The 25,553-nt window shown below is 41.9% G+C and overlaps 3 protein-coding genes across 4 annotated transcripts; 1 reads left to right on the top strand and 2 right to left on the bottom strand.

Moving 5' to 3' along the window:
• Window positions 1–6,374, bottom strand: slc1a1 (solute carrier family 1 member 1). The gene is made up of 12 exons (XM_057027118.1): window positions 6,084–6,374; window positions 5,157–5,297; window positions 4,271–4,363; window positions 4,074–4,188; window positions 3,801–3,843; window positions 3,621–3,719; window positions 3,295–3,479; window positions 3,075–3,182; window positions 2,690–2,812; window positions 2,410–2,604; window positions 1,549–1,683; window positions 1–1,462 (listed from the first exon to the last, which is right to left on the bottom strand). Exons 1-12 carry the CDS (start codon window positions 6,181–6,183, stop codon window positions 1,222–1,224), a joined length of 1,578 nt encoding a protein of 525 aa, XP_056883098.1. The 5' UTR covers window positions 6,184–6,374; the 3' UTR covers window positions 1–1,221.
• LOC130522584 (NACHT, LRR and PYD domains-containing protein 12-like) lies at window positions 6,179–25,553 on the top strand. 2 transcript variants are annotated; one of them, XM_057027107.1, is made up of 13 exons: window positions 6,179–6,365; window positions 10,260–10,568; window positions 16,497–16,607; window positions 17,335–17,445; window positions 18,124–18,234; window positions 18,960–19,070; window positions 19,766–19,895; window positions 19,991–21,759; window positions 22,431–22,604; window positions 22,809–22,982; window positions 23,625–23,798; window positions 24,349–24,756; window positions 25,452–25,553. In XM_057027107.1, exons 1-12 carry the CDS (start codon window positions 6,316–6,318, stop codon window positions 24,581–24,583), a joined length of 3,459 nt encoding a protein of 1,152 aa, XP_056883087.1. In that variant the 5' UTR covers window positions 6,179–6,315; the 3' UTR covers window positions 24,584–24,756; window positions 25,452–25,553. The 2 variants fall into 2 exon arrangements, with proteins under 2 accessions (XP_056883087.1, XP_056883088.1); XM_057027108.1 differs by lacking the exons at window positions 6,179–6,365; window positions 10,260–10,568; window positions 16,497–16,607 and having other exon boundaries at window positions 17,342–18,006.
• On the bottom strand, window positions 10,562–15,161 carry LOC130522589 (protein NLRC3-like). Its single transcript, XM_057027119.1, has 5 exons — window positions 15,106–15,161; window positions 14,861–14,964; window positions 13,923–14,045; window positions 11,983–12,095; window positions 10,562–11,872 (listed from the first exon to the last, which is right to left on the bottom strand). The coding sequence occupies exons 3-5, from the start codon at window positions 14,042–14,044 to the stop codon at window positions 10,590–10,592; spliced, it is 1,518 nt and encodes a 505-aa protein (XP_056883099.1). The 5' UTR covers window position 14,045; window positions 14,861–14,964; window positions 15,106–15,161; the 3' UTR covers window positions 10,562–10,589.

Genomic DNA, 25,553 nt, shown 5'->3' on the forward strand with positions numbered 1-25,553 from the left:
TAAACATAAATATGTGTTTATTTACAACACTGACAGAATCCTACAGAAGAATTAGCAACTTCATTTCACAATAGAATATTTGTTTACTGTACGGCTGCTAGAGTTGTCTGTGCAGAGGTGACTTATGAACGTTAATTTGTCCATTAATAATTAATAGTTAATTTATACAGAACAGAAAATATCAACTTCACAGGATGGAGAAAAAAAACAGATTTTCTGAATAGTTAATAATCCTGACTGAAAACGAAAAACATCCTCTTAGAGTAAGTGCACGTACAAGAAATACGCTGGTAAGCTGCATGCAGAGTACACTTTTTTGAATATGTCATAATTTATTGCCGCAAATATACTTGTTATTGTTAGAATACTGGTCATATTAGTCAGAGTGTAAAGTTAAGAATCCACAAACAATATTATCAATGTAAGCAAATGTTAAGCTTCACCGCTAAACATCCATGTTTGTGTCTGTTTACTTCATTTTGACAGACACGTTAAATCCCGTTTAAAAAAAAAAAAATTATAAACAAGAAGATGAAATTGATAACGTCCTAAATAGCATTGAACATTTAACTTGTCTACAGGACAGCACGTGCACTGTGCACACAAGAGCAGCGCACTTGGGTTCAGAGACAATTATATTTAACCTTTATGTCACAGTGAAAATACGTTAAAACCCACAAAGGCAAATGTTTGTAGACACAAAAACACAAGAAGGTTTAAGTGTTTTCAGATCTCTTGGCGGTTCTGAACTTTCCACCGACCCCGTGTACAGAGTTGACTGATTTTAGCGTCCGTGTTCATAAAAAAAGAACCATTGTTGCTGTTTCATGCACCGTGTCGTATGTTTGGCACAGTTTTAAATGTAAATATAATACGAGCACTTTCGTGGTGGAAGCACACATTAAACCACACGCACACATTTGGCATTTTGATCAATCTAATTAAAAATCAATAAACCGGGAAGTAAATGGTTAGAGTGGGATTGTGGTGTTGTTTTGTGTGCCAGTTGTGTGCAGGAAAAGGCACCGACTCACACACCCGCCTTCAGAAATCCACAGTGCTTAAATGAGAACTGATCTTTTTTGGCACAGGATCGATCGCAGGAAGGAAGCACTTTTAATCTAGCGGCTGTGATGAGAAGCTGGATGGAAGCTGCTCCTGCCGACTTCCCAGCTGGGGTGCTCGGTCTGGATTACTGTTTCTGGTTCTGGCTCGGTGCCCCTAGAACTGGGACGTCTCCGTGAAGGAGATGGCGTCCGACTTGTCCACGGTGAAGCCTCCGTTGACGTAGGATTTCTTTTCGCACTCCTCGTCATCTGAGGTGGCTTCCAGAGCAAACGGGTCGGTGGCGTCCGCGTCCGAAGTCAGATCCATCCTCTTCAGTTCCCTCTTGGACAGTTTCTGAATGATTCCCGCTCCGTAAGCATCGCCGAGGACATTGATCATGGTTCGGAATCGGTCGCTGAAACATACGGCTGAGCGTTAGACGGCAATATCACTGGTTACGGTGGAGAAAAACCCCCGAAAGGCTGTTGGAAACCAACTTACAGCAGCCAATCCACAGCCATTATCAGAGTTACGTCGTTCGCCGGCAATCCAACAGCCGTTAAGACAATTACCATGGTGACAAGCCCGGCATTAGGTACCCCCGCTGCTCCTATACTTGCAACTGTTGCGGTAATGCTGTTGGACAGAGACAGTTTAGGATGTCAGGGTCATTGAACGAAAGTCCTCTTTGGCCAATACAGACACAACTTTAAGACATTTTGGTGCCAAAACCAATGTTAAAGCATTGGAGTTTATCGGAAGGGTTAAATATTACAACCACAAATGTTGTTCAGCTTTATCATTGACATTGGAAATTGTTATGGCAAAAAACACAGTTGAACCCGATGTGTCAGTGTATTGCCTGATTCCTTCATGAATCTTTTAAAACTTTGTAAAATACAACAAAAACGCGATGTGGTGCACCTGTGTCATCAGTGAGCTGTGACACTTAGACACGACTGATTTTACATGGATAACATGGATGCAGTACTTACAATAAATGGGATGACTTGTTTTTGTTTGGTTACAGTCAGTGTCTTAAAATTCAATTAAAGATACGCACTTTGTCACTAGTGGGTCCTTAACCTTAAACCTTTAGCTTTAAACAATAATATATTCTCTCGCACATTTCCTTATTTCTTCCTTTTCATCTCGTATTTCCACAGGCTGATTGGCATCATATGTGCTAAATGCTAACGAGCGGGCATCACTGTCGTGGTTTCACAAGGTTTCTGGCTGAATTGTGACCGTCCTGGTTGATCCTTTGGTGTTGAGTTCATCAGAAGCAGAACCACTTTATAGTACGGCAACGATATCTCACATACTTGATTAATTGGTTACTGTAGTTGTGCTAGTTTTCACCTGATAGTAACAATTTGGCCCATGTCCAGAGAGTAGTCATTCATTTGGGCGATGAAGATGGCAGCGACCGCCTCATAGAGCGCCGTTCCATCCATGTTGATAGTGGCGCCCACCGGGAGAACAAATCGAGTAATCCGCTTGTCAATGCGATTGTTCTCCTCAGCACATCGGAACGTGACGGGCAGCGTGGCGGAGCTGGAAGATAAGGTGGCAGCTAGCTAAAAGGACTGTCGTGATTTGGTCGACAATAGTTTGGGTTTAGAGTGAAGCTGAAGCTGACCTGGAGGAAATCATGAGGGCTGTCACCAGGGCCTGAGCCATTCCCAGTGTGAAGGTGTAGGGATTTTTCCTTACAACGAGGAAGAAGAGGAGCGGCAGACAGATGGTGGCATGGATAGCTAGACTTAGGACAAAACAGAAAATTGGGAGTCAAAAAAGGAATAACCAAAGTTCTCCACCATCGCCCTTGTGCCTGTAAAGTGCCTGAATGACAATTCAATGATGATATACATTTAAAACTGGGGGGAAGGCTGGTAGCTTGTAGCAAAACTATGTTTGCTTACGCTTCACTTTCTTATCGATGCGTAACCTGACTTCAGCATCTCTTGTATGAAGGGAAGAAGACTCCAATAACAACAACCACAATTTTATAAAGCAAAGCTCACCCACTCAGCACCGTCACCATATAAAGACCCATCTTCTTGAAGATTTCCCAGTCTTCCACTTCTACGATCTTTGCAGCAATTAGGAACAGGATGCCTACTGGCATGTAGCTGAAATAACCCAAGAGATAACCTTGAAGTTCCGAACAAGCTATTTTATAAACGAGTCTTTGTGAAAGGCAAATACTCAAGTGAGGATGCAGAGGTGAACCCTTCGACGCACCACATAATGATTTGGATCAATCTCATTGTTGCTTCATTCAGGGCATCGAAGAATTCCAGGAGAATCTGTCCTTTTTCCCCCATCTTGCCGATGACGAGGCCAAACACAATGCAGAATACGAGGAGCCCCAATATGTTGGCTCCGTCTACATACGTCCCGGTGATTTTATGGTCCTTGGTTATATTCTGAGAAGAGAGGAGAACCTCAGGTCGCTACAACCGCATCAGATCAAAGTTCTCCTTGTCTTTTTATATCATATACGTTTGTCTTTTGTTGACACGTCCACAACCCGCCGTGTCAATTAACGTCTGTAAAGGGAAACTTACCTCTACCACTGCTGTGATCGTGGTTGTTAGGGGCGGAATCCTCGTGGAGCTTTCCCCTTGAGCTGCCAGAGCCTGCGGTTGGCTGTGCTTGCTCTTGTACTGTAGTTTATTTTCACATTTCATATGCGTTGAAAGACAATAATTACTATGTAATCTGGGAAGGAAGTGTGGAAGTGTTACCTGCTGAAAACAAGCTTGCACCAGATTTTCTGGAAACATGTTTCTAGGGGTGAGAGAGGAGAAGGTCAGTGGTTGGAGAGCTTTGGGTACATCGGGAATCTACAATGGAATCATGTTAATGCTGTAGGAGCCTTCACTTGACCATGGAAACGTTCCATTTCAACACATGTTTATGACACCTCCAAAATTGCCTCTTTGACCAAACGTACGTTGGTGTTTGGCATACAGAAAAATCGAAAAGCATTTCTCCACAGGCGCTTTGCAGCCGGTCACCTGACGAGGTCCAAAAGTGTGTCCACTGTGGTGACGTTGGGCGGCGTTCCAGTTCTGTTGATGTGTTCAGATGTCTGAGTCACTCCGGGTCTGATCGTCATCACTAAAATAATACCTGCCAACGAGACGAGCCGTTGATGCTGGCGAGCACGAGGGAGCGTTGCTGTGAAAGCCTTAACGGGGGTGGGTGAACTCACCGAGGATTACCGCGATGATGGTCGTGGAGAAGTAATAGATTACAGCGTACAGGCCTATTCTCCCAGATACCTCGGAGTCCAGAGCTGCAACACCTGTGGACAAAACGCAGTGTACGAAAGGTCAAGAGACTAATGTTGCACTAACTCGTGTGTAGGAGTGTGTAGTGTAGAGATGTGGTGGGGAAGTGGGTGTTAGCATCTCCTCAGGCTATAGGTTCCTGAGGTGAGGTAGGGGGAGGAGCCTCTGGATGAGGCACTGCTGAGCTAACCAGGCTGTAGTGTTGGTGGACTGGGAGGGGTTCTCTGAGGTGTCTGCCCCCTGGAACCTGAAGCTGGAGACCCGCGCGATGGCCATCATGTCGACGTTAGTGCTGTCATGCGTGGTGTCAAGGAGCAAGGCCTTTGACAGGTGCTGCGCCTGGACCCTGGAGGGTGACTACACCAGCGTGTTGTCTGCTAACTAGCGAAGGAGTTGGATCCATGATGGATTGGATCGTCCATGATGGCCCAGAGTGGAAGAGCGGTGGAGCAGGTGTGTCCTGACGTGTGTCCGGACGTAATGTACGCAAAGTCCCTTATCGGGGGCAGAGTTTCGGTGTTAACGCCCAGATCTCTGACCAATAATAAACCTGGAGGGGACGACGGTATTGTGCAGAGCTAAAATTGAAAAAAGCATGTGTGTGAAAGTGTTCAGGGCGGTGGTCATCCGATTATTAGCAATTATTATTATTACTAGTTATTCCAGTTGCCATTCAGTGATGGGACTGTTCAGCAGGCGATGGACAACAAAGTTTTGTTTAGGTTTTGGATCAATCTCTGCTGTCATCTGTAGTAAATATTGCACCACACACGTTAGAAATGTACCCACAAGTTCCGTTCAAGATACCTGTGATCATACTGGAAACGATGAGCGGGAGGATCACGAGCTTCAGCATCCGCATGAGGATCTCTCCAGGGAAGCCGAAGTATTGCTTGTCGAGACTGGACAGGTTGGCATATTCCCGCACTACCGTCCCCAAACAGATGCCTGAAGGAGAGCGCGACCAGACAAATCAGAAGCCAGCGTTCTCGCTCTGCTGTTGGCGTAAGAGGCGAGGACGAATCCGCTCCGGCAGAATTATCAAGGTATCAGGATACATTCGGGAAAATGAAGATAATATTTTCACACGCCAGCTGTATTAACGGCAACATCTGGACGTCTAAGTTACTTGCAGACGGGTCCGTGTTTCACATGTAAACGTAAAAGTTGCTGATTGAAGTAAAAACACAATACTTTTGTCTGGCAAAGGTGGACACTGAACGCAACATTCACCGCTCTTTAATCGCACTGTATTAGTAACTGGCTTTCCTTGGGAATCTAAACTTGTATATCACATCAGTACAAGACATTTCATTAAGGTCCAGGGCACCTGTCTGAAATACCCTAAACCGGTCTACGTCTCGGCTATCAGCAGTCCAGATACAGGCTGATATTATCCAGTTTCTGCATGTGGATTTAACTCTTCGTATGGTCTGACTGGGATGTTGCCATTTATTATGGACTCTGTAGTAAAATACCAGATGTCCCCTCATCTGACCATCTGAGAACACGGCTTAAATGTCGCCTGGTGACTCCTGCAAGGTCCACTTTATTTACTGGTCGATTCGTTCTTTCATGCCTTTGGTCTCACAGCCCTGCGTTAATTTCCTAATTAGATTTCACATGTCAACACTGACAGCGGTCGGATCGTGGCTAAACGAAAACAAAGAAGATGCGACGACCATAAGAGCTTGGCATCACTAAAAAGGCAAACAGAGATGGGCTGACACCTACCGAGCAGCACGGACACCACCGTGGCGATCAGAAGCCAGTTCCTCTTCAACAAGCCCCTCCAGTGCGCGCCTCGTCCTCCTGCGCTGCCCATCACGTCCATGTCTGGGTTTTGTCGGCAGGAGAGGAGGGATTGCAACAATGGCTCCCGTGCAGACGAGGAATCCCGCCGCGCTCCGTGTCACATGCAGCCGACGCAGCGGAGGGATGAAGCAGCGTTGCTACGCAGCGAAGGATGCGGCCGTCGGGGTCTGGAGGGGCGCAGGGACCCTTCCCCCACTCCAGGTAGCTGACGCGTCGTCATTTACATGCGACACTGCGGCCGGAATGATAAATTCTGGCTTTTATATTACATCTGGTTAGTTGAATCACGTGAAGCCTCAGAATCGGCAGTGAAGGGAAAATAAATCGCCTGTTTCACCAGATTGTCCGATTTTCGCACCTCTTGAAACGTTTGGGCCACTTAAATAAAAAAAATTAAAAAAAGATATGTAGGCTTACGTTTGATATATGAAAAAATTACCTTTTCCAGTTTTAAAAGACTTTTGTGGAACATTGATTCACTGGCCTTTTGCTTTAAAATGTAAATTTTATTTCCATCCGGAAAGCAGAATAATGGTACAAAGGTCTGTTCTCAATATCCGCCTTATGCTGACGACCGGATCACAATGTTTTACATCATTTTACAAAGGCTGCGCAAACGCGTTTTATTAGTTTACAGCTAGAAGAGATTAGGATCATCTTATTTGAATAAATAGTTGTTATAGTTAATAGTAGTGTTGGAGTTGTAAGTGTAGCCCATTTCTCAGGGGCTCCGAGTTCGTAGTAATGAATTGAGTTGACAAATTATGGGATAATATATCTGACTTTGACTTAGCTGTCTGAATAAAAAAATAAAATAAAATTTATTTAAACATCAAATATAAACCAACCAAAACAATATCTTCCTTAGATAAAAAAAAATAAACTATATTCTGTTACAATTCCTCATAACAATGGATTGGATCGTCATCAGTACCCTGCTCTTCCTCAATTTCCATGAGCCTGTTAACTCTTGTGAAATATTACATTTTGTGCTTTTAATAGCTTTGACCAAAGATAAACCTTTTTCTTATAAGAAGGATTAGAGGTTCGCACTCTCCAGCCTTCACTCCTGAATCCTGCAGGTTGTTCTCACTCAGGTCCAGTTGTGTCAGATGGGAGGGGTTGGACCCCAGAGCTGAGGCCAGAGAACCACAGCTGGTCTCTGATAAACTGCAGTCACTTAATCTGAATAATGAAAGAACGAAACATCAAACCTGTTAATTACAATCAGATGTGCTTTGGTTTTGTTTTACACAGTTAAACATAAACATGCTTGAAATAATGCTGAATTGTTCATTTTATATATGTTGCAAACAAACAAACAATTTCAAAAACTCAAACACTTTAGGTCACGGGATAAACAATTAAGCACAAAAACTAAATTTTATTTTTTTTAACATACATATGAAAAACCAGACGATGGGAATGGAACACGGCCGGGCTGAGTTGGCCATCTCTTCTGCCACTTTGGCTCTGGTGAACAATGTCTGCTGAAATGTCAGATTCTTCTTTAACTCTTCTACTTTGTTTCTTTTGCTCTGCATTCTGACCTTTCAGGTTATCCGGTTCTATCTCGTAATGCCATCTTAGATAGCGGCAATGTCAGTAAACATATACTCAGCCCTCCTGGTTCTGCGAGGCTGTTTTCAGAATCAACTTTTCTCTTCACCATTGTGAGGGCCTAGCTTCACAATAACTTTAAAATAGGGTGGTATATGACAACAGATGCTTGACTTGATGGGAAAATGCTCCCTAGTGTTTGGTGAGGCAGCTGCAGCACTGCATTGTGGGATCTGTAGTTTGTATGTCACGAGCACTTCATATCACTGGGCCATTAATAACAATTATAATACATCTACATAAAATGACCTCGTGGGCTGGACATGATTGTGCCCCAGGCCGGATGTGGCCCTTGGGCCTTGAGTTTGACCCATATGGTTAAAAATGTCAAAGAAATAAAAAACAATATTTACAATGCAAAATTAAGACAAAAACAACAAAAACTGTTTTATATTTAAATGGAAATGACAAACAGACTGCCACTACATGAGCTGACCTGAGAGTCTGCAGTTTACAGTTTGGACTCTCCAGTCCAGAACAGAGCAGCTTCACTCCTGAATCCTGCAGGTCGTTCTGACTCAGGTCCAGTTGTCTCAGGTGGGAGGGGTTGGACCTCAGAGCTGAGGCCAGAGAACCACAGCTGGTCTCTGATAAACTGCAGTAACTTAATCTGAATAAAGAAAGAATGAAACATTCAATTTCAACTATTTAATTCTCTTTGTTCTGTATTTACCTTTAAATAAATAAATAAATAAATAAGATGATTGAATGAATGATTTTTTTCTGTCTGTACATGCAGCCTTCTACACATGCTCCACAGCTGCTACACTGTTACACTCAAACAACACAAACTGGGAACAACAACCGTGTTGAAACACTTGTGCAGCATCATTTGTGATCTACTTTAAGAGTTATTCTTGGTTTGTGAATGCGTTTTCTTTTTAGTGTCTCTAAATTAAGTCTTACTTCAACAGTTGTGGCAGCAGGAGCTTTGACTGTGATAGTGGGAGCTATTACAGCCTGGTGTTGATGGGAAATATATTAGATATATTAGCTTTTTATATTTTAAACTGTCCTATGACAACCTTCAAGAATTTAAGCAATATTTCCAATATATAAAAGTGAATAATATTTAGACTTTCTAACAGGTCACCTATTTCTGTCTTATGTATTATAAAATATAAGAGTTTCATTTATCTAAATCAGATTATTTATAATTCTATTGTCCTTCAGTTTGTCTTTCCCCCTCCCTCACCTGTCTCACCCCCTGAAGTTCCTCACCCATGTCTAATCATCTCCTGAAAACATCCCATCATTCTGTCCTCACGTCTGTCTTCTCACTCAGGTCATTTTGTCTTTAGTGCTGATTTAAAAACCTCTGACTGAATTTTTTACTTCCTGTTTACTGACCAGAGGCTGGAAGTTAAAATAACACGAACTTTGTCTTATATTATATATAAATAATAAACTATTGTGTTGAGGAACAATCAAATTCGTAAACTGACCTGAGAGTCTGCAGTTTACAGTTTGGACTCTCCAGTCCAGAACAGAGCAGCTTCACTCCTGAATCCTGCAGGTCGTTCTGACTCAGGTCCAGTTCTGTCAGATGGGAGGGGTTGGACCTCAGAGCTGAGGCAACGACTTCACAGTGAAGCTCTGACAAACTGCAGAACCTAAAACTGGGAAGAAAATAATTCAGTTGTCATTATTCAAAACAAATATAAACAAATAATAATTTAGCTTACACCAAAATTAGTAGTAATGTTACTGGAATGTAAATATAAACCATGTCTGTGTAGATTCTCCAAGGTACCGGTAGTTTCTTCTGTCACCTGGACTGTTTTTCTTCTCTTTTGAAGACGTTTCGCCTTCTATCCAGATGGCTTCTTCAGTTATAACCTCGCTGGGGACCGAACTTAAAAATATAGCCCCTGTGGACCACTGGCATGTTAATGATCTGAGTGGTCACCTGAGTCGTTGGCAGGTCAAGGTAATCTCATTACACCCAAGTAAATTAACTTGATCTCGGTCTTAGGTTATTTTGGTTTGTCAAAATTAAACTTTGAACTTGTATCTGGCCAGGGTTGAATATTTTAATATTTAGAGAATTACTTTTTTTTTTTTTCTTATTCTGTTTGAACATTTTACTTGATTATGGAGCCTTCAATGGAGTCTAAAGAAATGCTGAATGAGTGAATGAATGAATGAATGAATGAATGACAGCCCAGTTAAAAAACACACTCCTGCAAGTGATCAGATCACTATATACATAAAACATTAATATACATGTTATTACTGAAAAACTGGACAAAATTTGTAAGTTAAAATAAGTGTGCTCATATCCGGACAAGAACATCTGGACTTACTCAGCCTTCCTGCAGTTCCTCACAGCTGGAATCAGCCTGAATCGTCCCTCGTCTGATGTGTTGTACTTCTGCAGGTTCAGCTCATCCAGAACCTCCTCTGACATCTGCAGCAGGTAGGCCAGAGCTGAACAGTGGATCTCTGAAAGGTTCTGCTCTGATTTCTTCTCAGACTTGAGGAACTCTTGGATCTCCTGATGTACCGAATGATCCTGCATCTCCATCAGACAGTGGAAGATGTTGATGCTTCTGTCTGGAGGGATTCCATCAGTGTTCATCTCCTTCAGGTTGTTGATGACCCTCTGGATGGTTTCTGGGTGGTTGTCTGTCCGATTCAACAGTCCTCCCAAGATTCTCTGGTTGGACTCCAGAGAGAGACCATGAAGGAAGCGGACAAACAGGTCCAGGTGGCCATTTGTACTTTCCAGGGATTTCATCATGACCCTCCTGAGAAAGCTGTCCACAGATTGGAACAAAGAAGGTGAGAATGTGATGAAAGATTTCATAACCCTTGTGTTCTTGTGGTGAAACAGTGGAACATGTAGACTGCAGCCAGAAACTCCTGAATGCTCAGATGAACAAAGCAGTAGACTGATTTCTGGAAGATCACACTCTCTCTTCTGAAGATCTCTGTACAAACTCCTGAGTACACTGACACCTCTGAGACGTCCAGTCCACATTGCTCCAGGTCTTCTGGGTAGAAAATGATGTTTCCATTCTCCAGATGTTCAAAGGCCAGCTGCCCCAACTTCAGCAGGACTTCTTTGTCAGCCTCAGTCAGTTCCTCTGATCTTTCTGTTCCTTCATACTTCTGCTTCTTCCTCTTTGTCTGAACCATCAGGAAGTGTGAGTACAGGTCAGTCAGGGTTTGGGGCAGCTCTCCTCTCTGCTCTGTAGTCAACATGTCCTCCAGAACTGTAGCAGTGATCCAGCAGAACACTGGGATCAGACACATGATGTGGAGGCTCCTGGAGGCCTTGATGTGTGAGATGATTCTCTTGGACAGATCTTCATCACTGAACCTCCTCCTGAAGTACTCCTCCTTCTGGGAGTCAGTGAAGCCTCGTACCTCTGTCATCCTGTCAACACACGATGGAGGAATCTGATTGGCTGCTGCAGGTCTGGAGGTTATCCAGATGAGAGCTGAGGGAAGCAGGTTCCCCTGGATGAGGTTCATCAGGAGCACGTTGACCGATGACACCTGTGTGACATCAGAGATGACCTGTTGGTTGTTAGAGTCCAGTGAGAGTCTGCTTTCATCCAGGCCATCAAAGATGAACAGAAGTTTACAGACAGTCAGATCTTCTGCTCTGAGCTTCTGTAATGTTGGATGGAAAACATGAAGCAGTGAGAGAAGACTGAACTGCTCCTCTTTGATCAAGTTCAGCTCCCTGAATGAGAGCAGAAGCACCAGACTGACGTCTTGGTTCTCCAAACCTTCTGCCCAGTCCAGAGTGAACTTTTGCACTGAGAAGGTTTTTCCAACACCAGCGACACCGTTGGTCAGAACCACTCGGATGTGTTTCTCTTGCTCAGACAAGGCTTTGAAGATGTCCTGGCACTTGATTGGAGTGTCCTGGATGTTCTTCTTGGAAGTCCTCTCAAGCTGTCTCACCTCATGTTGTGTGTTCACCTCCTCACTTTGTCCCTCAGTGATGTAGAGCTCAGTGTAGATCTTGTTCAGCAGGATTCCACTTCCTGCTTCATTAGTTCCTTCAGTCACATGTTCACATCTTCTCTTCAGACTGATCTTGTGTCCTTCTAGAACCTCCAGTAGTTCACTTACTAAAGCCAGAGAAAACAAAGGCAACATATTATTGACATCTACTATAAAGTCCTCAACAGAACTCCAATTCTTGACGTCACATGTTGAATTTTACAGTGAACAACTTTACTTTGTAAAGTCGTCATTTCAGCATCTCTCTGCAGGCTGTCAGAGTGTTCACCAGAGGACTCTCCTGGTGGGGCAGACTGGTCCCAGTGTGGGAAGATGGACTCCTTCCTGTCATTGGCAAACATTTGTGATTGAATTATAGGTCATTGAATTATTGTCATCGGAAAATTCATCACAAGAACACGATGATTCTTTTCCATTCTGTGAATGTCTGCATTATCCACATATGACTGCATGTGATCCATGTTCAGGCTCTGGGTTTGTGTACAGCTATGCTGTGGTTTAGCTGTCAAATTTATGAGAGTGCATAAACAATTTAAACAAGCACAGGAAAAGACATTGAGGGTGTAAAAACTTAAAATCAAAAGGTTAAAAATAATCTTGTGGTGATTAAAGTTGTTATCATAAGCAGATAAATTATGGTAGAGATGGCAGCACAGTAGCACATGCATTTTTACACTCCGTTGGGTTAATGGGGGGGTTGTGATCAACAAAATCTTTAATCCAATTATTGAGAGAAGTAGGCTGAACTCATTATGTGACTTTTAACATCTTGAGACACTTCATGTTGAATGAGAGGATGCTCCTATTGAGGCACATTTGTTATCATAATTGGGAATGTTAGCACAGGTTCAGAGGTAATGACTATGCCCTTTATATTTATGGGTGCAAAAATCTGATTGCCTAATAGAACTAAAACTCTGTTTCATATATGCATCCGACTTTCATTCCTAATTTCTTAGTACTTTACAACAGGCTCATTTCTCGGCATTTTTTAAATCCCACAGGAGTTGTTTGATAAATGGTCCTTTTTATTTCTTATTGATGACCACTGGTAACCTGGAGCTGAGGCTAGTCTATAAAATTTCCTTGCAAATTTTGAGCGCTGCAGCTTTCACATCTGAGCTCTGTCATAATTTATACTCACGTGATAACAACTTTATTTTCCACAAGAACATTTTTAACCTCTGAGCTCTCATATTTATGACAGCTAAACGAAGACATATAAAATGTCTAAACACAATCATGATTGTAATAGATGCTATATACATAAAGCTGTATAGAACTTAATTGAATAATCATTTAATCTACATAAAAGGTCCAGCAACTACAACTTGACTCCTCTGGATATCCTCTAGTAATAACGTCTGTAGTTTAAGACTTGGATAAAACATCTCCAGATATAAACTCACAACTTTCTGATGTTTAGGTGACCAACTAGTTGTCATTGTCGCAAGGATGAACGGCGGTGGAGGAGACAGAGGGAGATGGGAGATTCTTTCCTCCAAAAATGTATTTTTATTTACCAAAAATAAAGTGGCTAAATCCATACACAACATACAGACCCTGCACACTCTTACACACCACCACTTTAACTCTTTTTCCAACAATTTTCTTTTTTCTCCAAAACAACAACCAACCAACTCAACTACCAACAAGAAGCCGAAGACCTGTCTTGGGCCTACTACAGGGCTTTTATACCTGTAGCCCCTCCCACAGGTGAAACCAATTATCAAAATTATTGCGCTAACTAATACATTTACCAACTCAAAATTACAACCAAAAAGAAAATACAAAATATGCGTAAAACTTCCAAAACAAATTTCCACCACCAGCAACCACCCAGTGCACAGTAAAATACATGTTCAATTTACCCCAATAAAACACCCCCGCTAAAATAGATTGTGCCGTAGCGCCCCGCGAAACCCCTCCATATATACAATCATGGACCAGTCCTTCGGTTTCCCCAAACGAGGAAGTGTGTCCTGCTGGTGAGCTATGGTAAAAAGTGGTGTGTGTGAAATGCTTAAACCGAGTAACCCAAGACAGAACAGAATGGAAATGAAATGTTTGTGTGTGCGTATGAAGTGTGTGCGTAGGTGGCACGGCTCACTCTGTGACAGTCATATATAATCACAAAATCCATTGCAGGTTTCTTACCGGTACTTTGGGTTTGGAGGTCCAAGTTCATCTCTGAAATTTATAGGGTCCACTTTGGACATGTGACTCTTCAGAGACACACAACTGGACACTGCACACTCTTCTCTGTCCTCCTCCATCATACTGTTGAAATGTATTACTGTTACACCATATTTCTGATGATAGGTATAAGTATACATTTTAAATCTTGTAAATAGTGACCCTGCATAATTTGTAAAATCTAAGTCTGACACTAGATAGGGACTAAAAACTCTACAACTTGTTTTAGATGTAAGCAGGTATGATATGATAGAATTTCAAGCGTCTTTTCCAAATCTTTTCAGTCTTCTGATGTATGAGTAGCATGATGACAGTGAAGGGTTAACAGCTCTTCCACCTGCAGTTTATGACTTGACCAGCAGATGGCGACACAACTCTCCATGAAGCAATTTTTACTTCCTGGCATCGCTGTCTTCTAAAGATCTTCAGACGCAAAGTGCATCATAATAGACTTAGATGGAATCATATAATGCAATAGACAAAATATGCATTTACATTAAACATATGGTATACATAGCATGTTAGGGCTTTGATTATGTTAACGTGTTTTTATGTAACTCTTCTTCAGGAGACTGATTCACAGCGCAAGCAGATAATTCGGTTTCTTTTGTCATTAAATATATTTCCCGCATTAAGTTCAGATGTACGTAAGTTCAGAGGAACGAACAAAGCTCCACCCCACCGTTCTCTTAGACCTGTGATAGATCCATGCAGATTACAGTTTTGAGGTGGGTGGGGAAGCGAGGTCACATGGTTTTAGGCTAATAAGTAAAATAGAAGCTGAGTTCACCACTCAAAGTCCTGTAGTTTAAGACTTGAATAAAACCTCTCCAGAGGTAAACTCACAACCTTCTGAAGTTCAGCTCATATAAACACAAAATCCCTCGCAGGTTTCTTACTTTGGGTTTAGAGGTCCCGGTTAATCTCTGAAATTTATAGGGTCCACTTCTGTGGACGTGTCACTCTTCAGAGGCAAACACGTCCTCCGCCATAGTGTTGAAACCTGAAACGCACCAGTTTTTATTCGAAAGTGAAAGAAAACTCGCTAACGTTAAGTTCAACACTGTATGTAGTCAAATGGCGACTATTAACGCCGCATGATTTATTTAACTAAAATGTTTTGGGTTTTTTTTTTCAAACTCACCCTGTGTCTACCTGTTCTCTTCCTGTTGATTTCAACTCAATACTTTCACTGTGCGCATGCGCATGAGTTTGAGCATTGGCATTTTCGGCTTCCGTTTTTGAAACCTGGGATCCAGCGCGTCTCCTCTGGGACATTGTCTCACCAGAATTTTCTGAAATTTACTTCAGAATATTTTGCGGTGGAGGACTATCAGCCTTAAGTGGAATCATTGAGCGATAACTCGAAATTTTCCCAAAATATTTCTTTATGTTGAACGTCGCGTCACACCAAGACAAATTCCTAGCTTGCGTAATACTGCGTATTACATGAACAGTGGCAATAAATCTGATTCAATTCAATTCATATATTGTGGCGGGTTCGGGGTTGTGGAAGTACTCAGACGCAGATTTCTGCCAGCTTATTCTGCCATTTAACTGTAGAGAGCCTCTTTAAATAAACTGAACAGCAAGCGCGCGAACAAAGGGAAGTCTTCAATGACACACAAAACCTCGCTTATGGTGTCCAGGTGCAAACAATAATCAAAACAGTAATTAAACACAGCAACGACCAGAACTCAATAAATAGAACATTAACATTGAAAGTTGCTAAGGATGACATTTACAACAAATAAAAAACAGGGTTAACACAAACCTGGACCCACAGAACACACTGTTACAAAGCATGCTGGGAATTTCCTGCTCTGACCCTCCCCAACACGCTACAATATGAAGTATGAATGTTCCCAACATGTTTTTATCGTTCCCAAAATTGCTTGTTCAAAAAAGCCTTTTTTCACGTTGGTATACATATTCATTGTTCCGATTAATCTACCATGAAGAATTTCAGAATTACTGAATGAAATAAATTCAAGAGAAATCCGCTTCTATCTTTCTATGCCGTTGTACTAAGAATTTACCGTAATGCCTCGTATACACAAAGCAAGTGGAATTTGAGTGTCTGCTGGCTTTTCTGTTTGTTGGCTTGACTGAAGTTTTACAGGGGACGCGTAGCACGTTGTTTCACACTAAAACAGAAACGTGTGCTTTAAATTTAATTTTTAAAAATGTAATTAAAAAAACGGGGCATGGGAAATTCCTGAGTCATTTTTTGTAATGGCGTTACTGGAGGAATCGTTGCAGCCCTACTGCAGAGAGAACAGAAGCCGACTAACTGGTGTGGCTGGAAAAACTCAGTGTTAAAGTATTCAATCCAGACTCAGGAGCTTTAAGAGTCGCAGGACGAGTGTAAACAAGGATTTTATTGAAAAGTAATTGAAGGGGAAATATTTCGAGGTATTTTTTTTAAATCAGCATTGAAGAACTGTTGGCGTTTCACTGCTCAGGTTTGGGATATTGGGGGGTTGATCTTTCTGTTTTCCTCAAATCTGACCTGTCTGTAATATGTCTCCACAGTATGGAGGACAGAGCAGAGTCTTCAGTCTCCTGCTGTGCGTCGCTAAACAGTGACCACTCCAAAGACACAACTTTAGACTTCAGAGATGAAACTGGACTTTCCAACCCAAAGTAAACCGAGTGATTTTTCATGTATTTTGCAAGAGTGGCATCTGGCAGTTGTTCAAACAGGAAAGGCTATGAGACCTAGCCAACAAATGATCAAACTAAGGAACTGATGTTAAACTGGAACAAGAAAATACAATGGATGTGTTTTACTGACGGTGAAAGACATAAACAATGGAAATGGTCACGCAATTTTGCCAAGAAAATTCTAAAACCGGGGTTGCAGTGTCTTCACTAGCAAAATCCCCGATGGGAGTGAGCTTCCAACGCTCAAGTGACATCTTAAAATAGATAAAAAACTGATTCAGCCTTTTGACTTTAAATTTAATTTTAAAAATGTAATTAAAAAAAATGGGGCATGGGAAATTCCTGAGTCATTTTTTTGTAATGGCGTTACTGGAGGAATCGTTGCAGCCCTACTGCAGAGTAAGGATGGGCAGATCGATCCCGTGGTATCGCCCATCCTTACTGCAGAGAGAACAGAAGCCGACTAACTGGTGTGGCTGGAAAAACTCAGTGTTAAAGTATTCAATCCAGACTCAGGAGCTTTAAGAGTCGCGGGACGAGTGTAAACAAGGATTTTATTGAAAAGTAATTGAAGGGGAAATATTTCGAGGTATTTTTTTTAATCAGCATTGAAGAACTGTTGGCGTTTCACTGCTCAGGTTTGAGATATTGGGGGGTTGATCTTTGTTTTCCTCAAATCTGACCTGTCTGTAATATGTCTCCACAGTATGGAGGACAGAGCAGAGTCTTCAGTCCCCTGCTGTGCATCGCTAAACAGTGACTGCTCCAAAGACACAACTTTAGACTTCAGAGATGAAACTGGACTTTCCAACCCAAAGTAAACCGAGTGATTTTGCATGTACAAGAGTGGCATCTGGCAGTTGTTCAAACAGGAAAGGCTATGAGACCTAGCCAACAAATGATCAAACAAACTAAGGCACTGATGTTAAACTGGAACAAGAAAATACAATGGATGTGTTTTACTGACGGTGAAAGACATAAACAATGGAAATGGTCACGCAATTTTGCCAAGAAAATTCTAAAACCGGGGTTGCAGTGTCTTCACTAGCAAAATCCCCAATGGGAGTGAGCTTCCAACGCTCAAGTGACATCTTAAAATAGATAAAAAACTGATTCAGCCTTTTGACTTTAAATTTCATTTTAAAAATGTAATTAAAAAAAATGGGGCATGGGAAATTCCTGAGTCATTTTTTTGTAATGGCGCTACTGGAGGAATCGTTGCAGCCCTACTGCAGAGAGAACAGAACCCGACTAACTGGTGTGGCTGGAAAAACTCAGTGTTAAAGTATTCAATCCAGACTCAGGAGCTTTAAGAGTCGCGGGATGAGTGTAACACAAGGATTTTATTGAAAAGTAATTGAAGGGGAAATATTTCGAGGTATTTTTTTTAATCAGCATTGAAGAACTGTTGGCGTTTCACTGCTCAGGTTTGAGATATTGGGGGGTTGATCTTTGTTTTCCTCAAATCTGACCTGTCTGTAATATGTCTCCACAGTATGGAGGACAGAGCAGAGTCTTCAGTCTCCTGCTGTGCGTCGCTAAACAGTGACTGCTCCAAAGACACAACTTTAGACTTCAGAGATGAAACTGGACTTTCCAACCCAAAGTAAAAAACCCGAGACTGATTTTGTGTTCATATATGACAACTGTTAGTTGCCTAAACATCAGCAGGTTGTTAGTTTATATCCGGAGATGTTTTATTCAACTATAAAATTACGGAAGTTATTACTAGTGGATGTTCAGAGCGGTCATCTCATGTTATAGTTTTTCACATCTGGATTCTACAAATTGTTGTTGCTGGACTTATGTTGATTAAATGAAATTCCATTGAACATTATTTATACATCAGCTGTTACACTCTTTATTGTCTCTAGAAGCTTTGCAGAAACCCAGAGCTGGAACATAGACCAGATGTGAATAATTTTGATTTAAGTCATAAAATAAGATGGCAGAAAAGTAAAAATATTTTACTGAAATCATGATGATATTTTCCAAACAATGACCTATAATTCAATCACAAATGTTTCAATTCAATCACAAAAACGGGGCATGGGAAATTCCTGAGTCATTTTTTTGTAATGGCGTTACTGGAGAACAGAACCCGACTAACTCGGTGTTAAAGTATTCAATCCAGACTCAGGAGCTTTAAGAGTCGCGGAATGAGTGTAACACAAGGATTTTATTGAAAAGTAATTGAAGGGAAATATTTCCAGGTATTTTTTTTAAATCAGCATTGAAGAACTGTTGGAGTTTCACTGCTCAGGTTTGAGATATTGGGGGGTTGATCTTTCTGTTTTCCTCAAATGACCTGTCTGTAATATGTCTCCACAGTATGGAGGACAGAGCAGAGTCTTCAGTCTCCTGCTGTGCGTCGCTAAACAGTGACCGCTCCAAAGACACAACTTTATACTTCAGAGATGAAACTGGACTTTCCAACCCAAAGTAAACCGAGTGATTTTGCATGTATTTTGCAAGAGTGGCATCTGGCAGTTGTTCAAACAGGAAAGGCTATGAGACCTAGCCAACAAATGATCAAACAAACTAAGGCACTGATGTTAAACTGGAACAAGAAAATACAATGGATGTGTTTTACTGACGGTGAAAGACAAACAATGGAAATGGTCACGCAACTTTGCCAAGAAAATTCTAAAACCGGGGTTGCAGTGTCTTCACTAGCAAAATCCCCAATGGGAGTGAGCTTCCAACGCTCAAGTGACATCTTAAAATAGATAAAAAACTGATTCAGCCTTTTGACTGATATGCCAGTCATGCTGCAGAAGCCCAGTGTCCAGGCCAGATGGGGCTACTCCGTTGCTCCATTCCCCCCCAGACACACTAAATCTGTATGAACTTGTCTTCAAGGTGAATGTGTTCTAATGCTTTTTTAGTGAATGATCATAACAGTGAATATTTGACACTTTAGGGGAAGCAGAGTTTCCCTTCTTGCATCTTTGTGTTTATTAAATGATTAGATGGAATCATTAGATATATTAGATACATAGTTCAAAAGTAAGAATTAAAAAAATTCTTTACAAAGAAAAATGAATGTAAAGTCAAAATAATATTTCAGTAAACTCAGTCATGATGATGTTATTTTCCGAACAATGACCTATAATTCAATCACAAATGTTTGCCAGTGACAGGAAGGAGTCCATCTTCCCACACTGGGTCCAGTCTGCCCCACCAGGAGAGTCCTCTGGTGAACACTCTGACAGCCTGCAGAGAGATGCTGAAATGGCGACTTTAAAAGTTTTTTTTTTTCAACATGTGACGTCAAGAATTGGAGTTCTGTTGAGGACTTTATAGTAGATGTCAATAATATGTTGCCTTTGTTTTCTCTGGCTTTAGTAAGTGAACGACAGGAGGTTCTAGAAGGACACAAGATCAGTCTGAAGAGAAGATGTGAACATGTGACTGAAGGAACTAATGAAGCAGGAAGTGGAATCCTGCTGAACAAGATCTACACTGAGCTCTACATCACTGAGGGACAAAGTGAGGAGGTGAACACACAACATGAGGTGAGACAGCTTGAGAGAACCTCCAAGAAGAACATCCAGGACACTCCAATCAAGTGCCAGGACATCTTCAAAGCCTTGTCTGAGCAAGAGAAACACATCCGAGTGGTTCTGACCAACGGTGTCGCTGGTGTTGGAAAAACCTTCTCAGTGCAAAAGTTCACTCTGGACTGGGCAGAAGGTTTGGAGAACCAAGACATCAGTCTGGTGCTTCTGCTCTCATTCAGGGAGCTGAACTTGATCAAAGAGGAGCAGTTCAGTCTTCTCTCACTGCTTCATGTTTTCCATCCAACATTACAGAAGCTCAGAGCAGAAGATCTGACTGTCTGTAAACTTCTGTTCATCTTTGATGGCCTGGATGAAAGCAGACTCTCACTGGACTCTAACAACCAACAGGTCATCTCTGATGTCACACAGGTGTCATCGGTCAACGTGCTCCTGATGAACCTCATCCAGGGGAACCTGCTTCCCTCAGCTCTCATCTGGATAACCTCCAGACCTGCAGCAGCCAATCAGATTCCTCCATCGTGTGTTGACAGGATGACAGAGGTACGAGGCTTCACTGACTCCCAGAAGGAGGAGTACTTCAGGAGGAGGTTCAGTGATGAAGATCTGTCCAAGAGAATCATCTCACACATCAAGGCCTCCAGGAGCCTCCACATCATGTGTCTGATCCCAGTGTTCTGCTGGATCACTGCTACAGTTCTGGAGGACATGTTGACTACAGAGCAGAGAGGAGAGCTGCCCCAAACCCTGACTGACCTGTACTCACACTTCCTGATGGTTCAGACAAAGAGGAAGAAGCAGAAGTATGGAGGAAAGCAGAGACCAGAGGAACTGACTGAGGCTGACAAAGAAGTCCTGCTGAAGTTGGGGCAGCTGGCCTTTGAACATCTGGAGAATGGAAACATCATTTTCTACCCAGAAGACTGGAGCAATGTGGAACTGAACGTCTCAGAGGTGTCAGTGTACTCAGGAGTTTGTACAGAGATCTTCAGAAGAGAGAGTGTGATCTTCCAGAAATCAGTCTACTGCTTTGTTCATCTGAGCATTCAGGAGTTTCTGGCTGGAGTCTACATGTTCCACTGTTTCACCAACAAGAACACAGTGGTTATAAAATCTTTCCTCACATTCTCACCTTCTTTGTTCCAATCTGTGGACAGCTTTCTCTGGGAAGTCATAAGGAAATCTCTCAAAAGCAAAAATGGCCACCTGGACCTGTTTGTCCGCTTCCTTCATGGTCTCTCTCTGGAGTCCAACCAGAGAATCTTGGGAGGACTGTTGAATCGGACAGACAACCACCCAGAAACCATCCAGAGGGTCATCAACAACCTGAAGGAGATGAACACTGATGGAATCCCTCCAGACAGAAGCATCAACATCTTCCACTGTCTGATGGAGATGCATGATCATTCGGTACATCAAGAGATCCAAGAGCTCCTCAAGTCTGAAAAGAAATCAGAGCAGAACCTTTCAGAGATCCACTGTTCTGCTCTGGCCTACCTGCTGCAGATGTCAGAGGAGGTTCTGGATGAGCTGAACCTGCGGAAGTACAACACATCAGCAGCGGGACGGTTCAGGCTGATTCCAGCTGTGAGGAACTGCAGGAAGGCTGAGTAAGTCCAGATGTTCTTGTCCGGATACGGAAAACAATTAATCTTTCACAGGTTGTATTAATATCTATCAAATTATCCAAATGTACTGCATATCTGGCTGTTCTTTAATGTCAGGTTTGCATTTTGGTATATTTTTTCTGAAGCATGAGATGTTCTGTTTATTGTTTGTCTTCCTGTTCTGGCTGAAGGTCATAATGCTGCTTTTGAATATTCCGAACATTATTTGTGGTTACAATGCAGTAATGTTACTATTTTGTGGAAACACCTGGTGTTTTTCCTTTTTCTGATGTAAAATAAACATATAGGTTTGTAGGTTTTATGTCTTAGTGTGGAGCGGTGGCACCTCAGTCTGTTGAGGACTGGGCTGAGAAATGAAGGGCTCTTGGTTGCGGACAAATAATGGAAGGTGTTCTGGTAGGGGAAGGTGACAGAACACCTTCAGGGCAATCCTGAGGTGCCCTTGTGAAAGGTACTGAACCCACAATTGCTCACATAGGGCCCTGCGATGAGCTAGCGACTCAGCCAGGGATGTACCGTGCCTTTGCCCATTTACAGTTGGGGTAAGCTCCTGCATGCTCCATGTGACCATGACAGGGAAAAAGCAGTGAAGAAAACTAAATGAAATATTTTATTGTTTAATAACCACAGAATCATTTTCTTGGTCTTCAAAGTTTTAGGTTGAGCAGACTGTCAAAGCCTCATTATGAAGTCGTTGCCTCAGCTCTGAAGTCCAACCCCTCCCATCTGACAGAACTGGACCTGAGTCAGAACATCCTGCAGGATTCAGGGGTGAAGCTGCTCTGTTCTGGACTGGAGAGTCCAAACTGTAAACTGCAGACTCTCAGGTCAGCTCATGTATTCATACAGTCTGCATCATGTTCAATTACAATTGAATTTTAGTGTTTTGCTCTGAGACTGGTTCTTGTCATTTTAAACAATTTGTAATTTCATAAACTTTTTAATAAATGATCAATTCAGGATTTTTTCAGACAGGTTTCAAACACCGAACACATCTTTTTATAATTAAGATGTTTCATCTCTTGTTCTAGATTAAGTGACTGCAGTTTATCAGAGACCAGCTGTGATTCTCTGGCCTCAGCTCTGAGGTCCAACCCCTCCCATCTGACAGAACTGGACCTGAGCTACAACAACCTGCAGGATTCAGGAGTGGAGCTGCTCTGTTCTGGACTGGAGAGTCCAAACTGTAAACTGGAGACACTCAGGTCAGCTCATGAATTTCATTACTTCACAACATGATTGCAACAGAATATAATGATAATAACACCACGAAATCTAAGTCTATTTAATAAAAGACAGTCTTCATATTTTTTTCTTAACTTCCAGATCAGCGCACATGAAGTAAAAAAATCTGTTCTTTTGTTTAAAAAAAAAAATCATCCATAAAAGTAAGAAGAAGTACATGAGTAAAGAGTGGTGGGATGCAGTCATGGTATAGAGACCTGGTACAGGGGTCAGGATTTTTCAGGAGTTGACAATTAGACAAGGGTGAAGAGCATTGGGGTCATGAGACCTGTGAGGGAACACAAAACCATTATAAATGCTCTATGATAGTTGAATTCCATGTGTGAGACATCATCAGTCATGTCCATGAGTCAAAGACAACGTCCATCATTAGAATAAAAACACTGAGAAACTGCTGTTCATCAATCCATTGACTTCCATCCTTATTTACATTTCAAAGTTTTTAAATATTTCAATATCACGAATTCCTGTTTTTGCTGTATTAATCGTTTTGTGTGGAATCAGTTTTCAAATTTCTGGTAAATTGTGTGAAACAAATATTTAAGGTCGAAACACATTTGGTTATAAGTGAATAAATTCAAATTTATTCTCTCTTTATTTAGATTAATTGACTGCAGTTTATCAGAGACCAGCTGTGGTTCTCTGGCCTCAGCTCTGAAGTCCAACCCCTCCTACCTGACAGAACTGGACCTGAGTGAGAACAACCTGCAGGATTCAGGAGTGGAGCTGCTCTGTTCTGGACTGGAGAGTCCAAACTGTAAACTGGAGACTCTCAGGTCAGCTCATGGCCTTGGCTTTTCTTCTTGTATGTTTTCATTTAAGATTTTAGGTAACTCACAAATGTAAGAATCAAGTTGACCCGACCCAGTTGAACTTTTGGCCCCAGTGCATTTTGGGTGAGTTCGGGCGAAAACACTATTTATACTTTGGTGGCCACCAAAACAGCATCGGTACCTGCGTGTGATGAAGGCATTAAAGTTCAGCAGGATTAATCTGCCTCCAAATATGCTGCTATGTTGATCCAACATCTCAGTGCAGCAACACGTTTTTCCTTACTCCCAAACGCAGTTCATTCTCAAATAGCTAAACTGAGCTTTGTAAGGAAAGGAAATGACCAGTGCAATAAGTAATGGAACAAAGTTTCCGAGCCCAGAAAAATAACAACAGTTTCTTTACATTTTAAAAACTTTGTAATTTTTATAAAGAAACAGCAATTAAATTAGTAACTCAGGAGGATTCTAAGCACATTTAAGTAAGTCTATAAAGTGAACATTGACCATCTGATTACAATTAACAAATTTTGTTTATTCGTGTCTCTTCTTCTAGACTAAGATGCTGCAGGTTATCAGAGACCAGCTGTGGTTATCTGGCCTCAGCTCTGAGGTCCAACCCCTCCCATCTGACAGAACTGGACCTGAGTGAGAACAAACTGAAGGATTCAGGGGTGAAGCTGCTGTCTGATCTTGTGATCAGTCCAAACTATAAGCTGGCGACTCTGACATCAGATATCATTAGAAGTGAGTCCAGACAGGTTCAGTCAGGATTTGGGTCAACGTTGTAATAAAAAAGAGATCCAGTGTTTCCTGTTCGACCCTGTTTATCACTGAAACTGTAACAGAAGAATGTTGACGAGCTTCACGTTTAGGTACAAAGAGAGAGGAGTCTGCCATTCAGATCAACCATAAACTTGGTGGAGTTGTCATGACAACAGTCTGTCCTGTTATTAACAGGAAGGTTGTCACGGAGTGAGCCGTGCCACTTACGCACACACTTCATACGCACACACAAACATTTCATTTCCATTCTGTTCTGTCTTGGGTTACTCGGTTTAAGCATTTCACACACACCACTTTTTACCATAGCTCACCAGCAGGACACACTTCCTCGTTTGGGGAAACCGAAGGACTGGTCCATGATTGTATATATGGAGGGGTTTCGCGGGGTGCTACGGCACAATCTATTTTAGCGGGGGTGTTTTATTGGGGTAAATTGAACATGTATTTTACTGTGCACTGGGTGGTTGTTGGTGGTGGAAATTTGTTTTGGAAGTTTTACGCATATTTTGTATTTTCTTTTCGGTTGTAATTTTGAGTTTGTAAATGTATTAGTGAGCGTAATAATTTTGATAATTGGTTTCACCTGTGGGAGGGGCTACAGGTATAAAAGCCCTGTAGTAGGCCCAAGACGGGTCTTCGGCTTCTTGTTGGTAGTTGAGTTGGTTGGTTGTTGTTTTGGAGGAAAAAGAAAATTGTTGGGAAAAAGTTAAAGTGGTGGCGTGTAAGAGTGTGCAGGGTCTGTATGTATTGTATGGATTTAGCCTGGCATCTTCTGACGCCACTTTATTTTTGGTAAATTAAAATACATTTTTGGAGGAAAGAATCTCCCATCTCCCTCTGTCTCCTCCACCGCCGTTCATCCTTGCGACAAAGGTCATCTGAATTACAGCTGTCAACAGTCCTGATTAATTGAACCACCCTTCCATTAAAACATTTTCTCTTACTGGAACTCTCTAAATAAAGCTTCTAACAGAC

This window comes from Takifugu flavidus, chromosome 3 (genome assembly GCF_003711565.1).
Source record: "Takifugu flavidus isolate HTHZ2018 chromosome 3, ASM371156v2, whole genome shotgun sequence".
Taxonomy (NCBI): domain Eukaryota; kingdom Metazoa; phylum Chordata; class Actinopteri; order Tetraodontiformes; family Tetraodontidae; genus Takifugu; species Takifugu flavidus.